The sequence below is a fragment of the Danio aesculapii genome, chromosome 20, assembly GCF_903798145.1.
Source record: "Danio aesculapii chromosome 20, fDanAes4.1, whole genome shotgun sequence".
Taxonomy (NCBI): Eukaryota; Metazoa; Chordata; class Actinopteri; order Cypriniformes; family Danionidae; genus Danio; species Danio aesculapii.
The window spans coordinates 39,924,847-39,947,346 of NC_079454.1; the positions used below are offsets into that span (position 1 = coordinate 39,924,847).

The 22,500-nt window shown below is 34.5% G+C and overlaps 1 protein-coding gene across 1 annotated transcript in view; it reads left to right on the forward strand.

Moving 5' to 3' along the window:
* ift172 (intraflagellar transport 172) overlaps nucleotides 1-22,500 on the forward strand; it is a 70,212-nt gene that overhangs the window by 45,365 nt on the left and 2,347 nt on the right. Inside the window, exons 36-46 of the mRNA XM_056481526.1 lie at nucleotides 1,912-2,010; nucleotides 2,346-2,455; nucleotides 5,142-5,205; nucleotides 9,881-9,967; nucleotides 10,055-10,171; nucleotides 12,898-13,008; nucleotides 13,107-13,226; nucleotides 16,818-16,913; nucleotides 17,193-17,252; nucleotides 21,550-21,648; nucleotides 21,731-21,884. Coding sequence (XP_056337501.1) covers nucleotides 1,912-2,010; nucleotides 2,346-2,455; nucleotides 5,142-5,205; nucleotides 9,881-9,967; nucleotides 10,055-10,171; nucleotides 12,898-13,008; nucleotides 13,107-13,226; nucleotides 16,818-16,913; nucleotides 17,193-17,252; nucleotides 21,550-21,648; nucleotides 21,731-21,884 — 1,117 coding nt within the window. The remainder of the gene's footprint in view (nucleotides 1-1,911; nucleotides 2,011-2,345; nucleotides 2,456-5,141; nucleotides 5,206-9,880; nucleotides 9,968-10,054; nucleotides 10,172-12,897; nucleotides 13,009-13,106; nucleotides 13,227-16,817; nucleotides 16,914-17,192; nucleotides 17,253-21,549; nucleotides 21,649-21,730; nucleotides 21,885-22,500) is intronic.

Sequence of the window (22,500 nt, forward strand, 5' to 3'; positions counted from 1 at the left end):
GTCATGGAATTTTGAGATGGCATTTTCCAGGCATGGAAAAGTTTTCGAAAAACAGAAAAACCCACAAAGTTTTGGAAAAGTCATAGAAAACAAATATCTGTATTCTTGAATTTAGGTTACAGTGTTTCCTCTAGGATTTTTTTCGAGTTATGGCGGCATGCCTTTTTACAGATCTACCAACTACCTGTGGCGCTATTTCATTGACGAATGTCGTGAGCACAGTATTACAAGTCGAGATCGCATTTATGTAATACGAGCATGCGAATATCTTTGCTTGCGTGCCAAATTTCTTTGTTCGTGCACAAAACTTCTTGCGCGCCTTCAAATATATGCTGCTCAAGTGCTAATTTTCTTGTGGGCTCTCAAACGCTGCTGAAGTGCGATTTAGTGTGTTTATTTAACGAGTATGTCTCTAACATTTGTAAGATTTTCTAGGAATATTTATTAATGTCTCCAATAGACCTACAGAGCAGCATTAATGCGTCCTGAAGTAAAGTGAAACGGCTATAAACTCCAGCAAGATAAAGTCATTGTTTGTTGTATGCAGAGCCATAGACCTTTATCTATAAAGTATAATTATAGAAACTGTGTTCATCCTAACTGAAAGCTACATCGTGTTTGCTGGCCTCACGCATCACACACCTGTCCGTCTATTAAAAAAAAATACTGAATGTTTTGAATGAGAAGCTGTAATGTAGCCATGGTGGGGTGAATTTTGGTGTGGTGCCCCTCCATGGAAGAATGAATGTAGCGGAAACCTTGGGTTAGTTGTCTTGACTTCTATTCTGTCATTGGCCAATCACATACTCCCAAATACGTTGTAAGCATTATCTAAATCAATTTTACAAAGATATAAATATAAATTGAAACTAATTAGATTGTTGCGTGTTTTATGATATGCTGTGATACATTTGAACATGCATTGTTTTTCTTTTACCACACATATGTAGACATTGAATGAAACATTCGGTCATGAAAATTTACTTGAAAGCCTTGGAAAAATCATGGAAAAGTCATGGAATATTAGTAGTAAAAATGTGTGTAAACCCTGGGTCAATAATATAGAACAAACCACTGTTTTCCTATGCCTTGCCTAACCTAACTTCCTTAGTTAACATAATAACCTAGTTAAGTCTTTAAATTGCACTTCAAGCTGAATACTAGTGTCTTGCTATGTAAGTAAACAAATATTATGCACTGTCACTAGGGCAAAGACAAAATAAATTAGTTATTAAAACTATTATGTGTATAAATGTGTTGACAAAAATCTTCTTTTGATTAAGCAACAATTTGGAAAATAGTTTTTTGCAAATAAAGTATTACAGAAATTTCATTATTATTATTATCATTAGACAAATATTTTCTATTATATCCATTCTATTATATTCATTTTTCTTGTAATTTAAGACAAGAAATTGCATTTTAATGTGCCCTTATAAATATTTACTTATTTTTATATGTTTTTTTAAGTCAGAGTGTGTTGATTTTTCTTTTAAAACGAAGGTCTTATTTAAATCAGTTCTTGCCAAGACAGCAGAGGCAGAATAACATTAACATTTTTAGTCAGAAGGATCTTTTTTTTCTTTTTTTTTTTTAAAGCTTCTTTTGAAGTTTCAGCCTCTTTTAAACTATGAGAAAAGATTCAAAGCACTGATATTTTATATTTTATATATCAAATGCTCCATTTGACTGTATGACTGTAGGATGTCCTTAAATATCAAAAAAAAGCTACTCTTTAGATTTTAAGTGTTTTCATTCAGTGCATTCCATTTTTAATTGCCTAAAATTGATGTTTGGAAACTATTTCACTTACCTGCTGTATGCATGAGCATGTTTTTATGACAATTAATAACTTAATTTTAGATGCATCTGTAGTTTTACAGCATTTTTCTCATTTTTCATGTCCTTCAGGCAGCGGAATTGGCCATTAAATTTTTATCCCATGACAAGGCTGTGGACATAAGTCAGATTGTCGGTCCACGTCTGATTCAGCTCCGAAAGTACAACGAGGTATGCTTATTTAATTTCTTTTAGATAGATAATCACATTCACCATATGAAACCCTCAATTTGAGTTATTTATTTTCCTCACGAAGTGGAAATACTAAAAAACTAAATTCTCAGAAAAATACTAGCTTTTTATTCTTGCAAAGTATTGTGTTTAGAGAGAGCCACAGCAAGAGGAAATGGTGCTTTCAGTGTGCTCGTGTGCCCATCTGAGCGAGTGTATATTTAGGATATGACACAAAAGAAATGTGACCGCACAAAAAGCTCACAGACTTCACCTATTCTTTAGCGTCCTCGAGCTGTGGACCCATTCAGGTTCAAAATGTTTTTTTTTTTCAGGCTGCTGAGCTCTACCTCAACCTAGACCTCATTAAGAACGCCATAGACGCATTCATTGAGGGGGAAGAATGGAACAAAGCCAAAAGAGTGGCCAAGGAGCTGGATCCAAGGTGAGCCCTTAGCAGACTGGTCGCCCCTAACAACGCCGCAGCCAACAATGTAAGAGGGAGGCGGCGAAATCACTCTCTCACTGTCAGAAAAATCACTCAGTGCAACAAATGAAGAGCACGACAGCACAAGGCCAAAGAGCTTCAGATGGCCTTCGCAGTTTATCTCTCACTTGCTTTTATTTACGACCGGAAAAATAGCTTTCGGAAATCAAGTCTAAGCACCTTCCGGTATGGTATGAGGTGTAGTATTAAAGACTGGTGGTTTAGAATGAATATTTATGATTAATTAAGAATAACATGATATCACTGTCAACATGGCTTCTTAATACAAAAATTTACTAAAATATTACCCCTACTGCAAATGAGACTTAAAGAGTTAGTTCGCACAAAACTCTTAAATTCTCTTATTAATACTCACCCTCATGTCGTTCCAATTGCCTTACACCTTATTTGGGACACAAATACAAAAAAAAAAATGCAAATAAGATACTTTAGATGAAATCCTGGAGCTCTCTCATCCTCTATAGACAGCAGTGGTCAGGAGACATTTAAAGTCCAGAAAAGGAGCCAAAAAATTATTCAAAGCATTGCATGTGACTTCAGTGGATCAACTGTAAATAAACAAAATGGCAAGAACACTTTTGAGTGCCAAATCAACTGTAAAAACAACTTTGTTTGCGTCTCTATTAGTGCTGCAAAAATATGATGTTGCGATGTTTTATTTTGGGCGACACGGTGGTACAGTGAGTAGCGCTGTCACCTCACAGCAAGAAGGTTGCTGGTTCGAGCCCCGGCTGGGTCAGTAGGCATTTCTGTGTGGAGTTTGCATGTTCTCCCCATGTTGGCATGGGTTTACTCTGAGTGGGGTGCTCCGGTTTCCCCCACAGTCCAAAGACATGTGCTATAGGTAAATTGAATAAACTAAATTGGCCGTAGTGTATGTGTGTGAATGAGATGAGATGTGTTTGGGTGTTTTTTGGGTGTGCTGGGTTGCGGCTGGAAGGGAATCTGCTGCGTAGTAACATATACTGGATAAGTTGGCGATTCATTCCGCTGTTGCGACCTGCAATTAATAAAGGGACTAAGCCGAAAAGAAAATGAATGAATGAATGATATTTTATTTTTCTGCAATAAATATTGCGTTGTGTATACAGTTTCACAAGATGGTTTGAATAGCACCATTTGATGAATTTCTGGGGAGGCTAACAGTATTCAGGTACAGAAATTGAATAATCACAATGCAAATAGAGTGCTTTTCTTATGTTGTTTTGTCTCATTTCCAGTCCAAAAATCAAAAAATTCTCAGAGCAAGTAAAAATATTATTTTGTTTTTACCGTCAGAAGAAATAAGTGAGAAATAAGTTTTTCCTTATAACAAGCAAAAATTATATGTGAGTGAGTTAAGTGAAATCATTTTGTTTTTGCTTTAAAATGTAGATATTTGGACTAGAAACAAGACAAAAATTCAATGTTTTTTTTGCATAAATCCTATAAATTCCATAATAACCGACAAGGAAACACGCATGGACAGTGCTTCTACATAATTTATTCATTGAAAGAACAGCCAGAAAGGAGAAATTGATAGATTTGTGCCAAATATTAGCATCATTGCCCCATAACAATGTACAGTAGCTATAACTGTCAATATGTTTGTGTGCTCTTTTTTTCAGTTTCTATTCTAATTTGCAGTTAAGAGGAAAAAATAAATTGAAACGCAAATAAAAGTATAAATAGCAGAAGTGAACAAATAGATTATCCCTACAAGCAAATATTAATCCGACACCAAATATAAAAGCAGACACTAACCCGCTATAACATCGTCACCAATGACTAAATCTCCAAAAGACAGACGAAAACATTGGTGAATTGTAGCTCTGACAAGAACATGGGTGATATAAATTATTGAAAAACAGCTGTGGGTGATCGCAAGTGCTTGCTTTGTGATCACATCTTGGTTTTGTTCTGTTGATATGTAATTTCACATATTCAGAGCTTGAAACAGATGGAAATATGACTGGATTGTGCTCGCTCTTACAGCTATTGTGAGGGCTTAAACGGAGCAGTGCTCATAATATCGAATGGAAAGAAAAAGAAAAAGACAGCTGGGAAACATAACCTGCTTTGTATTTTTGTAGGAAACACAGTTTAGATCTTTTTAGGGTAAGAGATGTGTGAGTTATTGCCATCTATCACTGAATGTGTCAGAAATATCGAAAACAAAACCAACCTAACCCTGTGCTCTTTTAGCGCTCCTCACAGAGCTTGATCCACACTGGCATGTCTCCCCTTGGGTTTAAGGTTTTGGAAAGGGAAAAAAATTTCACCACCCTGTCCAAACTTTCAGGATACCGGGTATCAGATTTGCACAATGCATATGCACAACGCTTTGGCTTGTTTCCCTTGCTTGAAAGTTTGACAGACCTCCTGCGCGTAGCTACAGTTGCTAAGCCACTATTGGTGTGTGGCGGTTTTTGGGTGTGGCTGAGCGAAGGGTCAATTTTCCTTTACATAAAAATCTGTCTACAGGCTTTCATATACTGCCCTGTTCAAGTCAGGAAAGGTCTTGTTTTTACCTTTTTTATTACAAGTATTTTTCCACACAATGACAATAGAAAAACAAGCATTTAATACAATTCCTTTACAAAAAAAACACTTTAAATGAATTATTACATTTCTCTTTCCACAGACTCGAGGAGTATGTGGACAAACGCTACAAAGAGCACCTGAAAAATCAAGGCAAAGTTGACTCTGTAAGTTCTCCTTGACAATCTTCTAACTGCCACTAGAGATATTAAAAAAAGAGGACTGCTAGTGGACGTGGGAACTAAAGCATATTGGCAGTACAGGTTAGGGCAATTAGGAAAGTTATTGTATAACAGTGGTTTGTTCTGTAGACAATCAAAAATATATATAGCTTAAAGGGGCTAATAATTGTGATCTTAAAATGGTTTTTAAAAAAAATTAAAACTGCTTTTATTCTAGCCGAAATAAAACAAATACTTGGACTTTCTCCAAAAGAAAAAATATTATCAGACATACTGTGAAGATTTCCTTGCTCTGTTAAACACCATTTGGGAAATATAAAAAAAATAATAATAATTCAAAGCGGGTTTAATAATTGATTTCAACTGTATGAAGATGATTTATCAATTCGTAAGGATTATTCTATTTGCGAAAACTCTGTTCACATTAAGAATAAACAATTGCACTCAGTTTTATCAAAAACCTTTTTTGAATATATGTGTGCCACAATAATTGGCACCCCTGTTTTTGGCCACCATGACTTGTTACAATAATGAAGTTTACTCATCGCAAAACCCACTCAGTCATTTATCAATTGCTAGGACTAAAGAACAGAGATTTGTGGCAAAAGGTTTTTAAACTTCACAAAATGCGAAGTGGCTTTACGAAACTACCTTAATATGCAATAACAAAAATAATGAGGGCAAAATTAAGAAATTCCAGTTCTGGAAATTTGGCCTAGAAGAGGACGTGTGTCTGTTCTTGGAGAAAAAAAGTCTGGTTTAAAAGGAGAATTGATGAAGTTATTTGGGTCTTACATCACTGATTGAAATTGTTTTGTAAGGGGTCGATCACAACGAACTTGCCTTTACATTCCAAAAACGCGAGGTGCACCTTACTCCCTTTTTTTCGTTGACAAAAAAAAAAGATGCACGGTCGGCTTTTTATGTCGCTAGGCAACGACTGAATCAGCTGCGTAATGTGCGAGAGTGTTGCTGTTGATATTAATATAATTTTAATATTTAATAATGTTGTGATATCCAAGATTTGTGAAGTCATACCACTCTGGATAACTCAAAACAGCAACCACTAGTCTCTCCTCCATCTTCAAAAGTCTTAGTTGTTGTCTTGACAACACAAACACTGCAGGCACCTTAACGGAAACCCCAGCTCTGCTTTCCTTTGATTGGGAAAATGAAAAAAGATGCGAGTAACGTAACGCCCTTTTTCCACTCAGAGTTGACTTCTTTTTAACTGCGAGCACACAGCGTGCAAGGGCAAAAACGCGAGGCGCAGCAGGCGGTTAAAACATGAGGTGCGCAAGGCGGATAAGCAGCGCACACAACGCTCACGGTTGTTAGTAAATCATAAAAAAAAAATGCAAAAAGGGAACTTGGTGTGATCAGCCCCTAAGGGTTTTAAGTACGGTTGGGCAATGTCGACCAATTTGGCATCGTATGATGTCTAATGTGAAACATCACGATGGGCGATGGCATCATCGTCGTAGGCGGAGATGAATTAATTATTTAATTATAAATTAATTCATAAATTAATTATTTGTAGCCTGGTCTTTGTTTTACCCATAACCAAATCATAAATAAATAAAGATAAATAGGCAGAGCGATCTTTGTCGTTATAATGGCAAAAGTGAGTTGGTAAAAACCACACACCAACAGAGGTTTTCGCTAAAATTTCTAACATGGCGTCGTCTATCGACCCAACCCTAGTTTCAAGGTCAAAATTTTTTTTTTCATATTTTCTTCCCCACTTTATTTTAATTTTCTCCAACTCAGCAGGATTCAAAATTAAATTGACAGATTTAGAAAAACTAAAGAATCATAAAAAGATTAATGACATGTATATACTATAAACAAAATACAACAACAGTATTATAAAAAGAAAACGACATGGTCATCCAAACTAATCTGCACAATAATATTACAGGTGTAAAATAAACTAAATGAATTCAATTATTTTCAAGAGGAAGCCGGTTATTATTTCATACTTAGTGGGAAGGAAAATAATATTTCCAGATGAGCAATATATTCAGACCTTTAGAATCACTTTAGGTAATTTAGAAGAGGACCCAAAAAATATATTGGAATCCTCCAGAAGTTGTGTGTCTAATTGTCTCTAAGAAAATTGAAAATGTCTTTAATGTGCAAATATGAATAGGGATTGTAGGCGATTTCCCATTTAATAAAAATAAATGCTTTTTTGTTATTATTTTGAGCGAAATATCAAAAAGGTGAACAATTTTTTTCTAGCCACCCGCTCATATTTACAAAGAGTGCCGATATTAGTGGGAGGACACTGTATAAATCTCAAATCATTCTATTGTTGTAATGTTTTGCCAAATTCTGATTTAATTGCAGTTTCTTAATTAGAAAGCTTATTTTTGACATAACTCTATATTCTTTTTGCTATTAATATATATGAGAATGCTAGCAAATTTCTTTTTTCCAGGTATTTCAGACCTGGGATTGTTAATCGAACTTGTGTTGCCCACTCGAGGCTCAAAAATACAGAGAACTGCTATAGCTGTCAGAATCCTGTATAAGTTTGAGCAAATAAAATCTATTTCCTAGCAATGGAGGTTGAGGTTAAAGAATGCATTAAACGAGCATAACACTGCAGCACAGACTGCAGCTCCTCCGCTACTGTATTGTTTTCAGTTATTGTTTGGGAGGAGAGAAAAATCGAGATGATTGGCTTGATTCAATTTAGAATAACAGATATGAGTCACCAAATTGATGCGAGCGCTTGCCTCTCATTGCAATGCTTTACTGGTAGCGTAATCGTCACTGAATGATGCAGGTCAGGGCTTTTTATTGAAAAGACAGAATGTTAACAGATAAACTAGTTAAATGTACACTTCCGTGATAAAATGTAGCCACTCAAGGATGTTCTGTATTTTGTACTATATCATCAAAGGATTTGAAGAAAAAGGGTTTTTGTCTTTTTGATTATAGATTAAATTAGTCACAAAAGACTGTTTTAAATGGTTTTGTTGTAAATAACAATAGTAAAATTGTAAAAATAATCATAATTTATTGATAGATTGATTGATGAATATTTATTTTAATATTGTTAACAATAGGTAATTGTTTTCATTATGTCAATATGTCACAATTTATTTGTCAGTCTGTTTATTTTTTATTATTATTATTATAATTATTATTATTGTTGTGTTTGCTTTAATGAACAATTTATTATTATTGTTATTATTATTATTATTATTATTATTATTATTATTATTATTATTATTATTATTATTATTATTATTATTATTATTATTATTATTATCATTATTATTGTGTTTGTTATAATGAAAAGGTAATTGTTTACTATTTTTATTATTATTGTCGTTATTATTGTTTGTTAAAATAAACAATTAATTATTTATTATTATTATCATTATTATTATTGTGGTTGTTAGAATGAACAAATAATTATCATCATTATTAATATTATTATTATCATCATCATTATTATTATTGTCATTATTATCGTGTTTGTTATAATAAACAATTAATTGTTTATTTATTTATTGTTATTATTATCATTATTATTATTATTATTATCATCATCATTGTTATTATTAATGTTTATATTTTTGTGTTTGTTATAATAAACAATTAATAATAATTATTAATATTATTATTATTATTATTATTATTATTATTATTATTATTGTTGTCATTATTATTGTGTTTGTTATAATAAACAATAAATTATTTATTATCATTATTAATATTATCATTATTAATTTATTTGTCATTATTATTGTGTTTGTTATAATTAACAATTTATTATTATTATTATTATTATTATTATTATTATTATTATTATTATTATTATTATTATTATTATTATTATTATTATTATTATTATTATTATTATTATATTATAATTCTCTTTATTCCAGACACTAGGCAGACAAAGCAATACAGACCACACAATACACATAAAAAAATAGTTATGTCAATATTTCATTAAAGGTAACTGAAAACGCACCTCAGTAAGCCTAGTATTTATCAATAACTTTAAAATGCTATTCTGAGATTTCTCCAACGGACATATAAACTTATAGATCAAATTTCTCATCAAAGGAAAAAATTATTGAACTCTTACATTACAAAATAATTCACTTGCACTACACCATCTAGGTTTTTTAAGAAGAATCCTCAAACAATCATTGTATGCAACCTGCAGCTTATAGAGACTCTGTTTTTAATATTATATTAAACCACAGAGGAGTTTTGTATAAAGAACTGCTGTAACTTCTTAAGAGGTTTACCTTAACCTGCTCCAAACAGAAATAAAACTTTCTCCCTAGCATATTTGCTTGAAAATATAATTTTCGTCGTTACCTGTACATCATCATATCATTATCATATCAACATATCATTATCATCACTCATGTCTTCAGTGATGACTTTCCCTAAATGTTTAACAGTTTTACTAACATTTAAACCTGCCCTGACGAAAAAATCTAGGAAAATCATATCCCTATGTTCTTTGGTTCTATATTACTATTGTCATTATTATTGTGTTTGTTATAATAAACAATTAATTCATTAATTTATTTTTATTTTTATTTGTATTATTATTATTAGAAGTAGTAATAAGAATTTAAAATCATGGTTCGTCCTAATAGTTGTGCTTTATTTTTTCAATCAGTTGGTTGGAGTAGATGTGGTTGCTGCACTGGACATGTATGCAGAAAGAGGACAGTGGGAGAAATGTATTGACACAGCCTCCAAACAGGTGCCGATTTTACTGTTCCTTCATCCAAAAACTGCCAGTCTGCAGACATGACAAGATTTTCACACAATCTGCCTTTCTCTTCATCAGAATTTTAAGGTCCTGCACAAGTACATTGCCCTCTACGCCACCCACCTGATCAAAGAGGGCGAGGTGGAGAAAGTGCTCAGCCTGTACATCCAGCATGGAGTTCCAGCTTATTCACAGGTACTTACAGTCACAATTCATTTCATCACTTATTATATCTACAGGGTTTCTGTAGATTTCACCAAGTTAAATTTAGGATATTTTAAGACATTTTAAGACCATTATGAATGAAATTTTAGACTTATACTGGGCGAAATGCTAATGATTTTATTCGAATATCCCAGTCAGAAAAGATTTTCACTTGCCCTATTAAAAATGTATTATAATTTAAAACATTTAATAATACAATAATAATAATTTAATAATAAAAAAATTCTAGGTCAGGTCAGTATCTTCAGCAGTAAATAAATGGAGAACTTTTAAACAATTGTTACTGTAAGAAAAGTAATTTAAAGCTATTTAAATAAAAGGTTAAAGGTTTTATTGAGATGTATTGTTGGTGGTTGTATGGATGTTAATGGCCAGATTGGGTAGCTATACATGAACAAAAGAAAATTAAGACCTGTTAAAAAGATTTAAGACTTTTAAGGCCTAAAATTTAGCTTTTAAGATTTAAGACTTTTTAAGACCCCGCTGATACCCTGATCTAATTTCATAAAACAGAGCAAAATTATTTTGTTTTTCATTATATAGGAGATTCTGTAATTCTGTAAATGTTGGTGTCCAAAATTTTATTCAGCTTTTTGGTTTTATATTGGTTGTATATTTTTTATTGTTTTAATAGTTTGTCACACGTTATGACAAATTGTTATAATAATATTCATATATTATTATAATAATATATAAATAAATTATCATGAACAGTAATGTCTTTTGCAAAAAAGTATCTTGTATAGCTGAAAATTCTTGTCTAAACTAGTCAGCATATTGTTATGTGATATATTGTAATCAGAATATTTTATTTATAGCTTTTTTGCTAATATTTAATTTCTTTTAATTATACAAACCCTAACTAGTCATTTTTATGTTATACAATAATGTATAAAATCTACTTCTATCTTATGAAAATGTTGTTGTTTTTATATAGATATAGCATTAATAGATTTATTGTAATGTGACGCGACGCCGACAACTGTGAGGATCCAAACGTTTATTAAGAATGGTCAGGCAAGCAACGGTCAATACAGTAACAAACAGATGTATGTGGTCAATAAACAGGCAGATGGTCAGAAAGGCAGGCAGCAGACAACGTAAAACAAACAAAACAAAGCAAGGTTCAAACACGGAAGGCTAGGCAAGGAAAATGGCTGGATCTTGTAGTCCGTGAAATGGCGGATTTGTAGTCCATTAGCGATCCGTGTGTATACCAGCAAATTGCACAGGCTGGATCGCTGGTGATCATGACATTAATGCAGCATACTAGAATCTCTCTCTCTCTCTCTCTCTCTCTCTCTCTCTCTCTCTCTATATATATATATATATATATATATATATATATATATATATATATATATATATATATATACACACGCACAGACATAGTTGAAATCAGAATTAATAAACCCACTTTGAATTTTTTTTGTTTTTAAATATTTCCAAAATGATGTTTAACAGAGCAAGGAAATTTTCACAGTATTTCTGATAATATTTTTTTATTTGTCTACAGAACAAACCATCGATATACAATAACTTGCCTAATTACCCTAACCTGCCTAGTTAACCTAATTAACCTAGTTAAGCCTTTAAATGTCACTTTAAGCTGTATAGAAGTGTCTTGAAAAATATCTAGTAAAATATTATTTACTGTCATCATGGCAAAGATAAAATAAATCAGTTATTAGAAATTTGTTATTAAAACTATTATGTTTAGAAATGTGTTAAAAAAATCTTCTCTCCGTTAAACAGAAATCGGAGAAAAAAATAAACAGGGGGGCTAATAATTCAGGTAGTTTAATGATTCTGACTTCAACTGTATATATAAATACATGCACACAAAGTCAAGCTCAAAATTATTCATACCTCTGGTATAGACTTAAGGTTACTTTAATTCAACAAGCAATTTTTTTAACGGGTTCTCCCAAAAGATAATAAGATGATGTACAAGAGGCATCATTGAGGAAAAACATGCTTTTCAGCTTTTATTTACATTTGAACAAAAACTTTAAGTCAGAATTTGCTAGGGAATCATTTTGGGCTTGACTGTTTATATTTATATTTATATTTGTGATTTATATATTTAATCTATAATAAATAATTTATATAAATACTTTTTTATTGTATCAATATTGTTACTGTACTGTACTTGATTCAATGATCTCCCATGACTATGTATGATAATGGAATTTTCCTCACTGATAAGATATGAAGCACTGAAAAGTATGTTTGATTACACTGTGAAAATATTTTCATCTTCATCTGAGTTGCTACACCAACAGTTTTTCTTTTTGTAAAATGTATGAACGACATTTTCAGAATTTTGTGCCTCATGTTCAAAGAGAACAAATGTATCACTGATCACACAGTGTGTTGGTCAATAGCATTTTAATCCTGATTTAATTAGCGCAGTGTGCACTTCATGCATTTATTCTAGCAGGTGGGATTTTTGTTTTAAACGTTTACACTTGTCAATAATATTATTTGTCTTGTGTTTGACAATCTCTGAATTCTTAAAATAGAACATGTTTCTAATAAGATACCATATATATTTTTAATGAACTATGTTTATCCCTTAGCCTTTTGAAATGAAGACTGTTTCTCCAACTATATAGTCACTCAGATGTCACTTTCAAAGAGTCATATAAACCTTTGAGCTTTTTTTCAATGACGTCTTCCTTCTCTTATGGAAGAACTTCAACATCTACAAGCGGATGTTCCAGGAGCTGGTGAACCTAAGGGACCGGGATTGTGCGGAAGCCTTTCGGATGTGGTCAGATCTACGGGACGTCCTTCTGTTGTTGGTAAGCTCAGGGTTCAATGGCACCTTTCACTTAGGAGATTATTTCGTAAGTATTGATTAAGTGAAAAATCTTACAAGTTGTATGTCTGTTTTGTGCAGTGTGAAAACCTGACCAAGTCTTCAGAAGCTAATTCTCCAGCGCATGAGGAGTTTGAGCAGATGTTGCTGGTTGCTCACTATTACGCCACTCGCTCTGCAGCCAAAGGCATTGACCAGCTGGTATGTGCATAGACTTCACAGCAGATCTCTGATATATACAAACAATACTGCTTATGCATCTTGACATCACATCTGGGGAAATTGTTTGAAAGATTTAATATTACTTTTATTTAGGGCTGTGCAATTAATTGAAAACAATTTGGATTTCATATTTGGCCTTTATCGATTATGAAAACAACTGTAAGCGAGATTAAACAATTATTGTGTCATAACCCGGCACCTTTTTCCAGCAGTCCATAATTTGTTCTTCCGCAAAGCCCAGTTTCACATGAAAATTAGTAAAGTCATGTAACGTGACTATGTGCGCTTCTTGGTTTTAGTTTCATTCTTACTCGCTCTGTGTCCAATAAAGAAATCTAAGAAGTCCGTTTCTTGTCAGATGTTGACTTTTTACTCTTCACTCAGAGATACATAAACAAATAAAAATAAAGTAAATAAAAAATATAATCTTAAGTTTCAACCATCACGGATGCGGTAAAGAAAACTGTGACTCCGCTGTCTTCTAAGGAACGCACTGCCGTCAGATTTAACAGACGCAGTTCTTAGCCAGCACACAATTTTTAACATGCTACATATACTCAATGCAAAATGCACAGAATATCCATCTGAACAACACATGAATAATCTAAGTTTGCAAATGCAAACAATTCAAAACAAAAATATTCAAAACTGAAATGCATCATATAATATAACATTAGTTATTATTAAATCCAAACAAATAGGCTCCTACAGTGACTGTTTCTAAATGGGAGGGGCTGGATTTATTGAAGTTTATTTATTCATGTTTATACAAGCATGAAAGAGACAGTGTTGCCAGATTGGGCGGGTTTTGAACTTGATTGTGTGGGTAAAAATGGCTTAGGTGGGTTGACCATATTTGGGCGGTTTTGAGACCTACATTTTATATCCAAATCTTTTAACAAAACGTAACCTCGCTCAATTTACAGCAAGAACAAACATAGAGGCATTGTCTGATTGACAAGCAGCACTTATATGTGTTTAAAAGAACGTAAAACAGGACAAATTTATACATTTACAACCTGAATGAGTTTTACCTGAATCCATGAAGCTGCTGTGGAAGCTGGAACTCCTGTGTCCTGCTTTTGTTGTGTCAAAAAAGTCATCGTTTCATGAGTTGTCAAAAGAATTATTTTTAGTCTCACCAGATTTACTAGAGACACAGTGGAGCATAGCATATTGATATTCTTAAAAATAACAGACCGAGGGCTCTATTTTAACGATCTAGGCGTAAAGTCTAAAGCGCATGGCACAAAAGCATTAACGGGGTGTCCGAATCTTCATTTGCTATTTTGAGGAGAGAAAAATACGCTTTGTGCCCTGGCGCATGGTCTAACAGGGTTGTGCTTATTCTCTTAATGACTCTCATCTCCCATTCCCTTTAAAAGTCAGTTGCGTCGCGCCATGGCACATTTGCTATTTACATGGCGGACTTTGTAAGTGGAAAAAACTGAATGCTTCACTAGCGAGAAAAATGTTAAACAGACCATCTGCAGCGAATGAGCCTCCTCTATTCAGCCTCTTTACTTTCTCTTTCTCTTTACTTTCTTGGATAAGGAAATAGTTTTGTATGCACTCCACTGAAGACATCCATTAGCCTACATGTTTGCTTTGTTTGAAAATAGAAAATAATAATTTTTGTAATATTTTAATCCTTTAATTCTTTTTCATTTGTAAAGATATTTGCGTAGTGCTGTACATCCTATGTGTATTAGGCAATGTGTACGCGTTTAAGGCGCACAACTGACACACTCTGTGCTGGACTTTAGACTTGCTTTCAGTTGGTCAATTGCGCAGTCTGTTTTAGTTCATCAAAATAGCAACGTGCCAACAATGCGCTTTAACACACCTCCTTTGTAGACCGTAGACCACAAAATGGCGCAAATGGGTTTACTATTTATGTTGGTCTGAAAATAGCAACAAATCGCGCCACAAACAGGTCTTGTGCCTTATTGCGTTGGGTGTATGATAGGGCCCTGAAACTAGCATCAAAAATACATTTTATTTTCACGGGACATTAATGCAAATCATTTATAAACTATTTAAAAATCATTTTAAAAAAGTACCATATCTAGGCTAAAAGGTAATGTAATCTACACAACAATTAGTGGTGTTGTGATGTCATCTGGTTATGTTGTAATTTTACTATTGTGGTACTTCTAAGCTACAGTAACTTGGGTAATTTCTGATTTAAAGTTAAATAAAATATCAACCTAATATTTTGGGCATTTTTTGTGTCTGTTTGGGTGGGTTTTGGACAGCTTTTGGACAGCTTTTGGGCTGGAAAAAGTAAGCTATATCTGGCAGCACTGGAAAAAGAACTTGTGCTGTTCTGTGCGTGCACTTGATGTAGAAATGTAGAGTATGGTGACCAGAGAGAGGGGAAGCATCGGCAAGGGATTCAAAGGCACTCAAACTGAGGTCGAGCTATGTTTTTGCGCACTTAATCACTGCGCTATTGGCAAGAACTGGTTATTATTAATCAAAAAACAAAAGACAAGGAGAAAATCACTTACTTCTTTTTTATGTTATACTATAGAGTAGAGAAGTATGTGATTTCAGGATGTAATAAAATGTTTTTCAAAAGTTTCCTGAATAGCTCCCAATCTGCCATTGGTTATTCAAACAGATAGCTTCTCCGAATCCATTCAATGGTCAAGCCATTATTGACTATGCTCACAAAAATGGGATCAGAAAGATTTCAAAAATTCCACAGTTCGCTCAAACACGAAAATTCTGCCATCATGTACTAACTCTTCACTTGTTCAAACCTTATTTCAGTTTCTTTCTTCTGTTGAACACCAAAGAAAATATTCTGAAGAATGCTAGTATCTGGGTCCGTGTACCATCCGTTCATTTGATTATCCCTTTTATTCTGGAAAACGAAACTCCAGAAAAACAGTCAATATTTCGTTGTTCTGTTTATTCTATATACGTTTCATATATTGTTTTGAACATCCAGTAGTATAGGTGTATATACGAGTAATTTATTGGTGTATATGTACTTGTTTTATGAATGAGTTGATAAGCGAAGTTTGATTTAAATCCTACAGCCTCATAGCTATTGACCAATCGGCAGAAAAAGGGGCGTCTCTGTCTCGTGGAAGCCCACACGTTGAAATGTCATTTTTTTGGTGATCATTTTTTGATCAAATGAATAAACGAATAAATGCTTCTTATTTTGTTTTTGTTTTCTTTTTATTTTGATTCTCCGTTTGGAGTAAAAACCGGATAATACGGAGCTTTTTTTTTTGGTGTGCCTACAGAATAAACAGAACATTGAAATATTGACTGTTTTTCTGGGGTTTTCTGGGGACCTATCTGGCACCCGTTGACTACCATAGAAAATTTGTTTTCCTACAGCAGAAGTTGATGGGCAACACGCATTCTTCTAAATATCTTCCTTTTGTGTTCAACAGAAGAAAGATATTTATAAAGGTTTAAAACACATAAAGGAATAAAATTTTTTTTTTGGTTGAATTATCTCTCCAAAAATCCCCCCAAAAATGACACACTACACCTTTATGTTATCTGTGTTGCTGTAATTTTGTATACATGTTTGTTTGTCTACAGAGTTCTGTAGCGGCCAAGCTGTCCATCTCTCTCCTGAGGCACACCGAGCTCATTCCAGCTGACAAGGCCTTTTATGAGGCAGGCCTGGCAGCCAAGGTGAACTCCCAGCTCCAAACACACACTCACACAGCCGCTTCAACCATTCATCTGAGACAGAGAACAGGAGGGCAGCTAAGAGCCCTGGGAAATTGGCTTAATTCTTCTCTGTTTGCTCCAATAAGAGCTCACAGCAAGTGTGAATAATTTGATTCGCAAAGCATTTCGAGTTGCCTCACGTTCTGAAAGACTCTTTCTAGAGTTCAGTTTAATATTTCTTCAACTTTTCATTTTTTAATTCGAGCTGTTCCAGTTCAGTGATGAATGTTTCTCATGCAGGCTGTTGGATGGGAGAACATGGCTTTTATCTTCCTCAACCGCTTCTTGGATTTGGCTGATGTAAGTAAAAGACGCGTGCTTGTGTGTGCAGTCTGATGAGTATCTGTCAGATGAGACTGTAGGCTACAGAGAGTTAGCTGGTGTGGAACAAACTCAAACTTAAAAAAATAAGTTGCTTGCAAAAGTAGTCATATTGCTGCCTTCTTGATGCATGCTTTTATTCAGCAAAGGATGTATTAAACGAATAGTTCACTAGGAAAAGATAATTTGCTGTTAATGAACTCACTCTCAGGCCATCTTTAGTAGAACATATACTGTAAGATTTTTAGCTGAAATGGTGGCCGTTGATGATTCATTAAAAGCAAGTCAATGGCTACAAGTAGTTGAATAAAAAATATATACAGGCAAAGCTCCTGAAAAAAATCACCAGCGTGTCTGTGGGGTCTTAAATAATTTTAAAAGTTAATAAATTTAGAGAAATTTAAGGCCCTTAAAAAAGTATTTAAAAAGTCTTAAATGCTATTTTAAAAGATACTAAATTATTATTATTACTTTTTGATTACACAATGTAAAGACTTTTCTTAGAATGCAAAATTACCCATTATGCTTTTTGTGTAAGGAGGATGCCAAGAATTTTCGGTTGGCAGCTTGATGCATATAAACAGTCACATTTGTGTCAGCACAATAGCCTAGTGGTTAGCGCGCTGATATATGGTGCAGTAGCACTTCAGGGCGCCCCGAGTTCGAATCCCGGTTCGTGGACATTTCCCGTCCCTACCCCCTCTGTCTCTCCCACTTCGCTTCCTGTCTGAAACACTGTCGTATCCGCTTAATAAAAGGCAAAAAGACCAAAAAAAAAAAAAAAAAAGTCACATTCGAACCGCTTTGAAACAATAGTTTTAATATATATTTTACTTGCTTTTAATGTCTCTGAACTAATATTGCTGTCGATCAGCGCCATCTCCTAGACAGATGATTTAAATAATGCGATCAAAAAGGGGAATTAGCAACCTATTATGTCACACATGGCGTCACACGGGTTAAACCACGCATACCGGTTGCAAAAAAAGACCGGTTACAATAGCAAACATGTCGTATTGTGCCGTAGGATGCCAAAATTGAAAGTCCATAAATAGAAAACTTAAATTTTACCGTACACCACACTGCTTTTAATGCCAACCGCAGACATCTTTGGCTAACAGCCATCCTAAAAGCTGAATGAAGTGAGCACCTAATTAAAAATGCTTGACTCTACAGTTCTCATTTTATATCAGGTAAGTTCACGCTATGCTAAATCATACACATTACTCGCTTTTAATTGCAGCAATGATTCCTACAAAAACAGTTAAATATGGTGCATTAAATTGCAGACATTGAATGCTTAGAATGAAATGTAAAAATGTAAGTTCACATACCCTAACCCTGCTGTACAGGTGCAATTCGCTGTCAGAATGCAGTTGTTTTGCTTGTTGATGATTACCCAGGCCTTGTACAGTTCCTTCTTCTTTCCTTGTCTTTGGCTAGGCAGAACCTCGGTTTTTATCACTACAAAGTTTTAAATCTGGTAATCATGGAACATTATTTCTTGCACATGACCACACAGAACAAAATTGTTGGCATCCAAAGACTTGTAAGCCTTTAACTTCTCTCTTGTCAAATCACTTGGAGTTTCAATGAGATAGTTGTATATTTCGGGCTGGATGCTCGGCCATTTCGTCTTATCCAGTATCCATTGGGAGGGTGCTATCGCAAATGGACCTGCCAGAGGAACGCCGCTTACTTTAATGTTAATTTTGCAGAATAACTGTGCTCATCACTGGGTGACAAGCTGTTATAATACGCTGAAAACATTATGAAAATAATATATATAATATGTAATCAATATAACCTATCTCAAATACAACAACAAACTGTACCGCATCAGATGTTATTCCCTCGCTGTAAATGCAAGCTCCCGTTTTTTTCTGCAACCTCGTTGCGTGCTCATCCTGAATGTTTACAAACCAGTAATTCGCCTATAGAAATGAAAAACAATATTTTGCGAGTCATTTACCATTACCGTCAGATGGCATCTTGTGCCATTTAAATAGAGCATCGTCATCGCTAAAGTGATCATTTTCTCTTTTTTTCAAATATATATGTGAACTCAAGCAAATGTAATTAGCTAAAATGTTTGACACACACACACGTACTATCCCACTAACACATTGATTGAAAGAGTGGCACAAAGTGAAAAATAAATTGGCATTTTGAAATGACAGAAAAACACATACCATGGTAAATACTACACAATACAAACAAACAATAAATAAAACATAAATGGCTCCCGGTTAGAATCAACATGCAAATCAGCTAGCAGAGTATCAGTAACATACTTTTATTTTTTGGAAACTGTATGGCTTCATTACATACCTATTAGGTTTCATGCCAGTAATATGGTTTGCTCTATAATGCAGTGATCTTGTGTGTGTGTGTGCATTGAAGAGCTGCTGAGTACAGTATAACAGTTGACAGGTCGGGAACACTAACGCTGTATTTCAGCATCTGATCTGACAGCAGACACTGAATTAGGAGAATGTTTTTCTCCCATGCTTGAACCGCATCTGTGTAACGGCTTTAACATACACCTTTTAAAATCAAGGTTGTGAATCACAAAAACTCTCCGTAAGCCACTGAAAACGGTGTTGACAACCATTTTCGGATCAAGATTTACCAGTTGTAAACGCTGTAAATGAAAATTTTAAAGACAAAAAGAAGTTTGTTTTTGGTATTGTTTTAATCAAAATCTAACTATTTACGTACTACTATCGTAGTCCTTCTCTGATGACATCAGTTTGATGGTTTGGGTGAAATGTGCTCAGGCAAGCCCCTCCAACTGTTAATTTGCTGTGAGCGAAAGACGAGAGGAGGAGCACAAAAGTAAAACCCTGCCCTCTACTCAATATTCCATTTAAGTTGGAAGTACTTCATCAAATAGTCTGCAGCAACTTCCGGTTTAGTCAGACTTTAGTTAAAAGAACTGTTTTTGGTGCCCGAATTGCACCTGTACAGCAGGGTTAGGGTATGTGAACTTACATTTTTACATATCATTCTAAGCATTGTTTCTGAACCAGGTTTCTGGAGGACCCCCAACACTGCATGTTTTGGATGTCTCCTTTGTCTGTTCCACCCATTAAAGGTCTTTCAGCCTCTGCTAATGAGCTGATGATGTGAATCAGGTGTGTTTGGTTAAGGAAACATGAGCTATGGCACACTGTGCACTTATGCACTTACACACTCAACAGCATAGTATAAGTATGTAGTGTCGTCCCAAATGGAACACTAATGTTTTTTAATACTAAGCTGTAATTCAAACCATTCCTCTGATGACGTTTGACGGTTGCCAAATTAGCGAAATAAATGACCAAATAATGACCAAATAAACAACTACCAAATAATACCTGATATATATAATACAGATATCCCATTTGAGGTCCCTGTTCCTTCCAAGCTTCACGTCACATTAAGCCTTCCCGCTTTCACCTGCCTTGGAGAATTTTGCTTTTACAATTCAAAATAAATAAAGTTATCCAAGATCAGTAACCGAAAGCTCCGTCCCTTCCGATACGTGAGCAAAGCAGCGGCTGTTGAGTGCGTCAAGTGTCCATCATTCCACACTTCTTTTAACGGTTGAATAAGTGCATCATCCAGGTATTTAAAGTGCACTTATTATTTTTAGAATTTTCAGTGTAAAGGCAATACTTACACTATTTATACTACAAAATGGCATAGAATAGTGCATAAGTATGCGATTTGGGATGCACCCATGAAAACTGTGCAGAGCTGGTGGTCCTCCAAGAACATGATTGAGAAACACTCCTCAAAATCAGCAATATTAATCTTATAATAAGGATCATAAGGATCCTGTGATGTTGAAGATCTATTGGAAAGTCAGCTTTGTCATTACATTACATTTTAAAATATCTTAAAATATAAACATTACTTTAAAGTGTAGTAATATTTCATAATATGACTATTCTTACTGTAATTTTGATCAAATTAATTCCGCCTTGGTGAGCAAGTATTTTATCGACCCCCAACGTAGTGTGTAGTGTGTAAATCTTTGGAAAACTGGTTTCAGATAGACATAAAAGAAAACATAAGGTCATGTCTAATGATACAATACAAATTTAAGTGAGCTTTAAGCATAACCCAAGAGATTTTTTTAACTGTGCTTATTTCTAAGGGGAAATGTAGTTATATCTTGACAATCTTGACATTTACTGCTTTCAGCCTCTTCATTAGTTGGTATTTTTGTCTCTCTGTTTTTTTTTTTTTTTTTTATCCTATTTATTCTCTAATTGTTTTATATTTTCAGGGCATTGACGAGGGCACATTGGATGCTTTAGATCACACAGACTTTCAGGATACAGATATCCCATTTGAGGTCCCTGTTCCTTCCAAGCTTCACGTCACAGTAAGCCTTCCCGCTTTCACTGCCAGATGCCTATGTATTTTTTTACTCTTCGAGTGGACTCCTCCCATTGGCTGTGTTCCAGGTGGAGAAGAGGGAGGAGATTAGAGAATGGGTTCTGACTGTGTCTATGGACCAGCGGGTGGAGCAGGTGCTGCCGAAGGATGAGAGGGGCACGTACGAAGCCTCCCTCGTGGCCGCCAGCACTGGCATCCGATCCCTACCTTGCGTCATCACAGGTGAGACCGTGTGTTGTGATGGGAGTGTGCAGGGAGATTGATATTTCCTTAAGATTTCATGTTAACTGGCATTGAAAAATGGAAATAATCTGTCCTATTTACTCACCCTAATGTTGTTCAAACTTCAAAGGGATTTTTTAATTCGTGGAAAATAGAAAATATATATTTTGACTTGTTCTTTGTGTTTTTTGTCCATACAATGGCACTCTGAAATTGCATACTTCGTTACTTTATAAAATGTAATTAAACAGTATGTGCGCCAAACAATGTATCTGAGGCAATAAGCCCAAAGTACCCAGATGATCTACTACGTCCACCAAAATTCTGAAATGTTCATTTAGTTGACTATTTACTACCCATGTGATGAGGCCACAGGATAGGATTTAGGAATAGAAGTGAAGCAGTCCAACTAATACTGGTAGGTTATGTGATTATGACAACAGAGTGGCATCATAAGTCAAACTCTTATCCAGTTAAATCTCTTAGCTATTCCTAACACGTTCACAAGCAGGGGAGTTCTCGAGACCTACCTGAGCTCAAACTCCTCTCTCGAACTTCAAACAGAAGGGAGCCCCAGGCTCGAGGATATTCTGAGCTAAAGTCTCTCTCCCGGGAC